Source organism: Lontra canadensis, unplaced genomic scaffold (assembly GCF_010015895.1).
Source record: "Lontra canadensis isolate GAN:19392208 unplaced genomic scaffold, GSC_riverotter_1.0 scaffold12, whole genome shotgun sequence".
In the NCBI taxonomy this organism is placed as follows: Eukaryota; Metazoa; Chordata; class Mammalia; order Carnivora; family Mustelidae; genus Lontra; species Lontra canadensis.
The window spans coordinates 16,400,147-16,410,080 of NW_022631006.1; the positions used below are offsets into that span (position 1 = coordinate 16,400,147).

Consider the following 9,934-nt stretch of genomic DNA (forward strand, 5'->3'; position numbering starts at 1 on the left):
CTCTGCCAGAGTTAGCGCTTAGTTTTGGGTTTCAGGCAGCATTGCATTCAGGCTAGAGGTTACTAGAGGGGAAAAGATGATCATTTGTGTCATTTCATGCAGCCCGCTGTGTGCCGGGATTTACACCGAGTTTGGTTGGTGAGACCAGGTGCGGTGAACTGCCTGTACCTGCCCTCGATCTGGAACCCCAGTGAAGGATTTTAAGCAGGGAATTACCCAGTCTGAGTTATTACTTACTTACTTTTTGGTCTTTAAAGCATATTTTAAAATGTGTAATATATTAAATGCAAAAGTATTCCATGCTTAGTGTAACAGATCACGGTAAGGAAGTGCATAAAGTACAAAGTGAAAATCATTCACCCAGTAGCCATCCCCCACCCCCACCAAGTTCCCCGGAATAACTTACTCACTTGGGATGTCTTGTTTTCTCTGTGTGGGTTGACACATGTTATGTGCACACATACACCTCATTTATTTTTTACAAAACTTAAGTTATATCACTAACTTAAGTTTAACTTAAGAAACTTAAGTTCTACATTTTTTCCTGTCAGTACACATGTATTGACCTCATTCTTTTTAATGGCTGCAGAGTATTCTGTATGGATATACTATTTAATGCTATATATTGGTATACACTTAAATTTTAATTTTACTTAAACTTTTATTATTTAACAGTATTTTATTGGTACATACTTAAATTTTTCAATTCTGTTTTTGTTACAAGGAACAATGTGACCTATATACTCTTTAATACTTTTTTCCCTAATAGGAACACTTTCTCAAATTAAGACCATTTTCTTCTGTTTTCAGCTAAGAGCTCTTTTTGTTTCTTTTGAAAAATCTGGAATGGATTTTAATTTTTTTATCATCCCTTTCAGGCTTCTATCCAGATGAGCCTTGGTTTTTGTGATGGGCATTTTGGAAAGACTCTCCTGGATCTGTGGGAGATTGATGTGGGGAGGCGCAGCCAGCAGCAGGACCCGGTAGCAGCCTCTCACACTCAGGGTCATGAAGACTGTAAGGGAGCCTGTGACCGGGGACGTGTTTTGGAGACACAGTCAGCTAGACCTACCTAGTGACTTACGTGATATTAGAGGAAAGGGGAAGGGTGTGTGGAAGAGAGTTTAGCAGACATCTTTGGTGATGATCTAGTGTTTTCATTAGGCGGCTTGGAGTCTAATAGCCTGTGAGGCCTTCAAAGGATCCCAGGCTGGGAGTTCCTTGAAGACGTTGATGAAATAAGCTCAAGTGGGGTATCGGCCCAATCAGAAGTGGTCCCAGACCCAGGAAGAGTCACGGAGGTGCAATGGAGGAAGCTGTGATCGGGGAGGTAGTGTCATGGGAGTTGGGGGGAGGCCTCCACTTGGCAGCTTAAAGCCTCTCCTCAGGCTTGTATCTGCTTCCAGCTTCGAGTTTGGATAGTCAGTCGTTTGTGATGCTGCCCCCCAGTGATGAAGTGGTGACTAATCTGGAAACTCTGACAAGCAAATGCCTCCATGGGAAGAACTACTGCCGGCAGGTCCTGTGTCTGTATGAACTTGCCAAGGTACATGCTCCAGAGGTAGGGCGGGTGGGGAGGGGAGCAGGAAGTTGGAGGTAGATTTTGGACGCTGCCAACTTGGCCTTTCACATGATAATCATGATGTGGGAGCAGATGACTCATAGGGATGTTGGCCCCTGTAAATGCATCCCTGGGAATACAGGGCAGATGCCAGGCCAAGTGCCGGGCCTTTTGAGTCCTGGCCGTGGCCTATCCAGCCAGAGCGAGGGTAAGGCATTCCACACCTCTGGGTTCCTGGTTCTCCATCTGTACATGACCTAACCCTGAAGGTCCCTTCTGGCCATGATATCTTGGTTAGTTTCAGGATTGTTGGGGGATTTCCATGGGGGAGAACCCAAAATAAGTTGGTAAAATACAACAAAATGGAATGTGAGGACTATAAAAACAGGAACCCAAGCACCTGAGAATTGTCTGTGACTTTGTGCTAATTGAGGGGCAAAAATAATACACTCTAAGAAGCAGAAGAGTACAAGGGACACAATGCCAAGCACTAAAGCCCTTCTTTGGAAGGGCTTCTCTGGAGATGGAGGGTTTTGCTACTGCTGTGGGAAGAGTAGAAGGCGGCCTCTTGCCTTTTTATCCAACTTTCTTGCATGTCACAACATTTAGAAAGCTCAGTGTTCAACAAGATGTAAGTCACCTGATGGCTTCTGAAGACAAGCCTTTCTTTCTCTTGCTTGGCTTCGGCTCATTGGTGAAGTGAAAGAAAGGGCTAGAAAACGGTGTTGGCTGCTTCTGAGGTTTCTGCTTGGGGTGCAGGATCTCTAATCTCAGCAAATCATAGAGTTAGCCCATGTGGGGTTTCAGAAAGGGCTGCCTTTTGCTAGCCTTTTCCTGGCTCCTAACAGGAACTTGACCGACTTTGGCTTCCTCTCAGGAGTTAGGCTGTTCCTACACAGACGTGGCTGCTCAGGATGGTGAGGCCATGCTCCGGGCAATCTTGGCCTCTCGGCAGCCAGACCGATGCAGGCGCGCCCAGGCTTTCATCAGCACCCAGGGCCTCGAGCCAGATACCGTGGCTGAACTTGTGGCTGAAGAGGTGACCCGGGAGCTACTGACCCCATCAGAGGGAACAGGTACCCCACCCGACAGGCCTCCCCAGGCCCTGAGAGCACATTCTCAAGTCCCAGCCGTAAGGATGTGGGTGCTCCGCCCCTATGCCTCCCACACACTGCCCTCTGAGGTTGCGAGGTTGCACTTGCCGGGAGAACACGTGGCATTTATGTTGTTGCTTTTCGTGGATTGTTTTAGGATTAACGCTTAGAGCAGCCATGCCCTTCTCTGAGCTGGTGAACTACTGCTGACCTGTGAGGGGACACCAGGCTGAGGAATGTGAGCTCAGCAGAGCAGGGTGCTGCCCTGGGGGCTCCTTTGGCGTCCCCTTCCAGTGCCCAGGCCTGGGCAGAGTGGGCCTCTTAGCTGGGGACTCTGACCTTGCTCTCAGCTTGCAAGGTTAAAGCTGCACGTTTTTCCCCATCTTTCTCTATGTACAGGACAGAAGCAGATGTTCGCTCCAGCAGAGGAAAGCCAGACGTTTCTTCAGCTGACCACTCTGTGTCAAGATCGCACGTTGGTAGGCATGAAGTTGTTGGACAAGATTTCCTCCGTTCCCCACGGGGAACTGTCTTGCAGTAAGTTCTTGGCTGTTTTCTTCTATGTTGGAGGCCCAGGGAGGTCTCCAAGAAGTCTCCTGGCGTTAGCCTTTCCAAAACACTGTTTGGATCCTTGTTCCTGCTCTGGATCCCCACCCCTCCAGCATGGTGTGTAAGTTCTTAGTGGAGAGCCAGCAGTTCACTGAAGAAAATGTAGAAAAACATACATGGAAAAGCAGCCCCAACTGAGAAAGTGCACAAGAGGGCAACCTGGTGACATTTGGCAGTTAGCTTCCTCTTCCTCTTCCATCACCCCACACAGCAGAGATCACCATCCTCATTTCTGAAGGAAACTGAAGCTGAGAGAGATTGAGGAACTTGTAGTTGTTATGTGGCAGAGGGACCCAGACGGTGACCTCGAAGCCTGCTGGCTTTCCACAAGTCTGTAGTTCATTCTAGGCAGTCAGTAGTATGTGTCCCTCTGATTTTCTGTGTGAGTCTGTAGGCTTCTGTTTTTCAAAAATGGCATGTGTAGACTGTTTATAATTACCTTATGAACATGTTGTCACTAACATCTTTCCATGATAGTATTCTTCTATATCCTTCTTACTGGTTACATGGTATTTCTCATAGAATTAAAAATGTTTATACCCTAATTCCGGACCTTTAGTTGGCTTCCAGTTTTCTGCTGTTTCAGACAATGGGACAGGCATCCTTATGGGCAAGTTTATATGCCCATCCATGATTATTTCCCTAAGATAAATTCCTGATTCCAGAGTATACCCATTTTTAAAGTTTTATAGGTCTATTGTCAAATTTTACTCCAAAGCTGGTGAGGTCAAGGATCTCAGAGGACCAGTGGGGGGCCTGCTCCCGACGGGGTGTCCATATAGGCCCCTTCCCCATTCTGCCTAGGTTCATAGCCTTGTCTTAACCACCGCCTCATGTCCCCAGCTGCGGAGCTGCTGATCCTGGCCCATCACTGCTTCACGCTCACGTGCCACATGGAGGGCATCATCCGGGTCCTGCAAGCTGCCCGGCTGCTCACGGACAAACACTTGGCCCCCAGTGAGGAGTACGGGCTGATGGTATGAAGCCTCTGACCCCCTGCCCTCCTTTCTGAGGAAAGTTTTGAGAGAATGGATAGGCTGGCAGCCGGTCCAGAGCTGGTGAGGTCTTAGGGCAGGTGCCGCTCTGGATAGGACTCCCTCACTGGGGGCTGGCTGGGCGGCTCAGCCCTCTGCTCCGGGTTAGAACTGCTGTCAGTCAGAGACTGTTCCAGAAGAGCAGCCCTCAGAAGGATCCCTGCCATGCTCCAGGGCTGGCCCACCCCCTTGCCAGGGCAGTTAGTTTTTCTAGAGGGCTGAGTCAGCTGTATTTCCCCTCAAAACAAGATTTGCGTTCTGTCTGAAGTGAGCTGATGACTCACGCCCCTGGTGGCACGTCAGCGCTTACAGTCACGTGTACACAAAGCAAAGGCGGCAATGGCCCCTGGTGTCCCAGTGACCGGCCTTTCTGAATCCTCCAGAGGAGGTCCCCTGTTGGGTCCACAGGAAGGGAAGAGGGAGTGAAGAACAGCGGCCTGGTATGAGCCCTTCTGCTCCCCTGGAGCTTGGCATCTGGAAGCAGCTGCACTGGAGGGGAGTAGTGGGCTGGCTGAGAGAGCTCCAGCTGCTGCTGACACAGGCAGCCCTTGCCCTTCCCAGGTGCGCCTCCTCACTGGCATCGGAAGGTACAACGAGATGACCTACATATTTGACCTGCTGCATAAAAAGCACTACTTCGAAGTACTGATGAGGAAGAAGTTGGATCCGGTAGGTGTACGGTACTTTGAGCTCCGGGATGGTATATACTATTGACATTTACGAGTCTCAGACTTGTCAGGAATAATCCTAACCAGGGTGGAGCCCTCGATCTGGAGGGAGGGAATGAACTCCCTAGGACACGCACTGCAGCCTGTAGCTTCAGGTTAGCTTCAGGCCAGGTAGCGATTACGCCGATGGACATTAAGTAACAGACAAAATGAGTTTGCGCACTGCCACCTCAGTCTGAACGCTGGCTTTGGCGGGGCAAGAACTACTTCAGTGAGCTCAGTGGAAATGGATTAAGCAGCTCAGAAGTGGAGAGTTTTGGGGGGGGGACCATGAGAAAGCCTTAGGAAGTGAATGCCGAGGCCTGGCCCTGGAAGGCTGCAGAGTGATTTGTGGTGATGACCCCAGAGGAGGCTTGGAAGCCAAGGGTGGACATGCCAGGCCTTCAGGCTGTCTGTCTGTAGCATGCTCTGTGACATCTGGTATGTCACAGAGCTTCTGTTTCCAAGTCATTCGTTTGGCTGATTCATTGCTTCAGCCTATTGTACCTCTGAAGACTTAAAAACCGAGGCACATTTTTTGCTTCCGGGAACGTGGGCTCAAGCCCAGAGGGACTAAAGAGATGAAGTAGAAAAAGTCTCCCCAGTACTGGGCTAGTTTCAGGACAACCCAGTCCCACTGTCAGGAGAGGAGCGAGTTCTGGACCTAGGCACACTTTCAGGATACCCCAGAGGGTTTTCAGGATTGTTTTTGAGGTATTTTCATTTCTGCATGTAAATATTCTTTTAGTAACTTTTTTTCTAATTACAAAAGTAATGCATACTCAGTGTAAAGACACTTGGAAAACAGCACACCACAGAAAAAAGCCCTCTGTTGTCTATGGACCATCTGGAGACAGCCACTGCTAACAACTTGGTTTAGGCCCTTTACCTGCACAGGTACCACAAACATAGATACATACATATTTACATAGTTTCAGCAAAACTTTACTAAGGCTGTGAAATGGCAGGATTTGAAAGATATGAAAGAGCTGGCTTTTCTCACTTAATAAGCATGTCATGAATATCTTCCAAATCAACACTGGTTTTAATGGCTACATGGTATTCTCCTAGCCCTTGTTTTGGACGTCTGGATGATTTCTGATTGTCTGCTATTAAATATCTGTTACGTGCATCTCAGCACTTCTTTCTGCTTATTCCTTAAGGGGTCGATTCCTAGACGTGGCTTGCTGGAGTAAGGCGCACGTGCACATCTTTTAGGTCCTCCCCCCACCTGTTTTACCATTCACATTCTCACCAGCAAAGAGGACATGCCTGTTTTCTTATACTCGGGGCAGCATCAACTTCTGTGTTCAGTTTTGGTTATCTTCTTTTTGGGGAGAGTTTCTAAGGAACTTTCTTAACCAAGGGACTCAGCTGGTCACGCCTGCCTTGCAGTCACTGGTTGACCCCGGTACTCCTGTTTTTCCCGGGCAGAGTGGCACCCTGAAGACGGCCCTCCTGGACTACATAAAACGTTGCCGCCCTGGGGACAGTGAGAAGCACAACATGATCGCTCTGTGCTTCAGCATGTGTCGGGAGATCGGGGAGAACCACGAGGCGGCTGCCTGCATCCAACTGAAATTGATCGAGTCCCAGCCCTGGGGTGAGCACAAGTCACAGCAGTGCTCCCGGGCCAGTGCCACCCCCCAGCCCAGGTTCTAAGGGCTGAGGAGAGGCAGGAGACCAGGAGACCAGTCTCCATGGTGGCTGCTCATAGCCACTCGTGGAGCAGGCGGGAGGCAGAATGGGATGTGGAAGGCATCAGCCCCGTCTGCAGTCTGTGCAGCTGGGGTGTCCTCAGTCAGGAAGCAGTGTGTCTGCTGAGGCCATGCAAGCCTGCCTTGATATTTCTGAGAATTGGAGGAGGCCTACCAGTGTGTGCACACTTCGGCCCGGTAGCCTTTACCTGAGCAAGCTGTACCTGCCTCCCTGAGCGAGCGGGGGCGGGGACGTTTCCAGTCCAGCCCACATCACTGACTGGGATGGGAGCAGCCTTGGGAGTCACACACCTGGTGGGTTTCCCTCTCTATTGCAGAGGACAGCCTCAAGGACGGGCAGCATCTGAAGCTGCTGCTGCTGAAAGCCCTGACCCTGATGCTGGACGCGGCGGAGAGTTACGCCAAGGTAACAGCAGATCCTATTCCAGTGCAGCCTTAGGATGCGATTTTGTCCCTGGGCTTTTCCAAGTAAAGGGGTAGACTGGGGGCAGAAGTTCAGTTGCTGGAAGAATCACAGGGAAGATGGCAACCGTCTTTCTTATCTATGCCTACTCTACCTTTGTTCCTCAGGACTCCTGTGTGCGACAGGCCCTGCACTGTCACCGGCTCACCAAGTTGATAACACTGCAGATTCACTTTCTGAACACGGGCCAGAACACGATGCTCATCAACCTGGGCCGCCACCGGCTGATGGACTGTCTCATGGCTCTACCTCGGTTCTACCAGGTGAGCAAGGAAGGGAAACCTAGCCAGCATCCTCTCCTGCTGTCCCTCTCCCGGGGCCCATAGGTTGAGTGACTTGCCTGAGGCGTCAAGGCTAGTGACAAAACCAGGGCAGTTCTAAGCTTTTAACTTGAACTGTCTGATAAATCAGATTCCATGGCAGTGTTAATTAGTATATTGTTTGGGCAGAGGTTGGAGGATGGTGAGGCCGGGCGGTCTCTTTTCCTGCTCTACGAGGCCAGGGACAGGGAGACAGCCTTGCTGCTCACACAGCTGGGGCTGGAGCACACCTGCTGGCGGGCTGAGCATCTCCCAGCCCCACTGTTTCTAGGATGGTGCACCTGGGGTAGCAGGAGTCAGGGCTTTTGGGAGGCTGGCATTTAGCCCTTGAATGAGAAATGGTTACCAGGGAATCAGCCCTTCCCCTGTTCCTTACACAGTTGCGTTAGGGGGAAAAATACTGTTTCTCAGCAGTTTTTATTAATGCGTTGTGAAGATTAACACTGCAAGATGGGGTTTAAGGGCAGAGAAATGTCGAACATCAAACTTTTCCCCAAGGCAAATACATAGACCCTATCAGCATAATTGGTGATGCCCACACTCACTGCGAATGCACAGTACTGTGTTCTAGAACAGCTTGCCTTCAGTTTTACATCAAATAGGGCCTTAATGGTATCTTCCCCTCTATCCTTTTAAGGCTTCTATTGTGGCCGAGGCCTATGACTTTGTTCCCGATTGGGCAGAAATCCTCTACCAACGAGTGATTCTTAAAGGAGACTTTAATTACCTGGAAGAATTTAAGCAGCAAAGATTATTAAGATCTAGTATATTTGAAGAGATTTCCAAAAAGTAAGTATTAAAATGCCTCTGCTTTGAGTAAGGCATGGGTAAGAACTTTATGGCTAAAGAGAACATGCCTATAGATACCTCTGCCTGAGATGGCAGATGTCAAGGATCCCCAGAAGCAAGAGATCATTTAACAAAGTCATGCAGACAGACGGAGGAGAACGGTGTCCTCACAGTGCTCTGTATTTAAAATGGGAGGATAGCTACTCAGCCTGCCTGAGGTACCGACAACCCTAAACCTCAGGAGCCCCCTTGGGAGTACCGCACTTACTCCAAATAAGGCGAGCATGAAGGTAACATTTTTAATGAAAATAATTTCAGTGTTTATCTAGTACGCCCTAATACTAGTCTTAAATAATTTCTCAAATTCCAGGATCCTCTCTAAGTAGCTGTGTCAGTGACAGGACTCACTACAAATGCAGGATTGTAACCCGTACATTCTTATGTTCGTCTAGATACAAACAACATCAACTGGCTGACACAGCTGTGAAAAACCTGAAGAAGTTACTCACATACTGTGAAGATGTCTACCTATATTACAAGCTCGCATACGAACACAAATTTTTTGACATTGTAAATGTGCTGCTGAAGGACCCTCAGACTGGCTGCTGTCTGAAGGACATGCTAGCAGGTTAGGTGGATTCAGATGACAGGTGGGTGGTTATTGTCGAGATGTCCTAGGCGCCTATTTTCTGGTACTGAGATGAGGTACTGACAGATGTTTGTGATCAGAGAAAGATAATGCATTGGGGATATTTGTTTTCAAGTTGTAAAACCCCAGGACTGACCATAACCAGTCCTTTGTGAATAGTGGGTAAAGAATGAGAGAATTTTCACAAGGAAATTATTTAAAAGTGATTGTTCATCTATACCACTTTATATAGATATTGGTATTAAGATCAAGAGCTCCATCTTCCTGAAGTCTGGCTTCTATTTAGAGATACAATATTGATTAAAGAATACCTGTGCCTGCAGATTCCAGTTTCAAAGGAATTTAATATTATTTACACAGTTAAGGAACAGATGATACATTTTCATTTGTTAGAAACTGATCTCTATAATAAAATAGATTTTAAATTCACTGTATGTCATTATTACTGCCAAGGAAATCTTAGCCCTTGTCTGCCTTAAAATCTTTATTTGCTGTAATTATTGCTGTGTAGTAACTGCTTTCTGTTAACTCCTCAGATCACTCAGATGGTCCTTTCTTATACTCAGTAGTCTAACAGAGCTTTGATTGAGGTTGCTAATTCCTATTTAAGAGAAATTTAAAACATCTTTTTGTTCTGCCCCTGCTTTTGATTCTCTGGTGGTTTCAAAAAAGACTCCAACCACAAATTTGGTTAAATTGTTTAACAGAAAATATATAATAAAGATCACCCAATCTGTGCTTACAGCCATAACCTGAGTAACAAGCTCAGTTACTTCAAATAAATAAGCTCTTCTAGTTACTAATTTGCCCAAATAAATAAGAAGAGGAAGGCAGCCCTATATCTCTGTTGCTCTAGGGTGACACTATTCAGGGCCTGGCACATCATTTTTGTCTTAAAGCCGTAACTGCTCATTAGGCATTTACTAACGTATACAGAGAACTCTAGTCCCAAGAGCTGGGTTCTGTACCCTCGAAAACTATCTCTTGGGA

The 9,934-nt window shown here is 47.8% G+C and overlaps 1 protein-coding gene across 1 annotated transcript in view; it reads left to right on the plus strand.

The window, feature by feature from the left end:
• Window positions 1-9,838, plus strand: part of SPG11 (SPG11 vesicle trafficking associated, spatacsin) — an 85,926-nt gene extending 76,088 nt beyond the window's left edge. The window contains exons 31-40 of the mRNA XM_032856617.1: window positions 1,407-1,546; window positions 2,439-2,637; window positions 3,055-3,192; window positions 4,108-4,241; window positions 4,860-4,967; window positions 6,440-6,608; window positions 7,041-7,129; window positions 7,294-7,449; window positions 8,144-8,295; window positions 8,748-9,838. Of these exons, the coding sequence (XP_032712508.1) occupies window positions 1,407-1,546; window positions 2,439-2,637; window positions 3,055-3,192; window positions 4,108-4,241; window positions 4,860-4,967; window positions 6,440-6,608; window positions 7,041-7,129; window positions 7,294-7,449; window positions 8,144-8,295; window positions 8,748-8,928 (1,466 nt within the window). The 3' untranslated portion in view covers window positions 8,929-9,838. The remainder of the gene's footprint in view (window positions 1-1,406; window positions 1,547-2,438; window positions 2,638-3,054; window positions 3,193-4,107; window positions 4,242-4,859; window positions 4,968-6,439; window positions 6,609-7,040; window positions 7,130-7,293; window positions 7,450-8,143; window positions 8,296-8,747) is intronic.
• The last annotated feature ends 96 nt before the right edge of the window (window positions 9,839-9,934 follow it).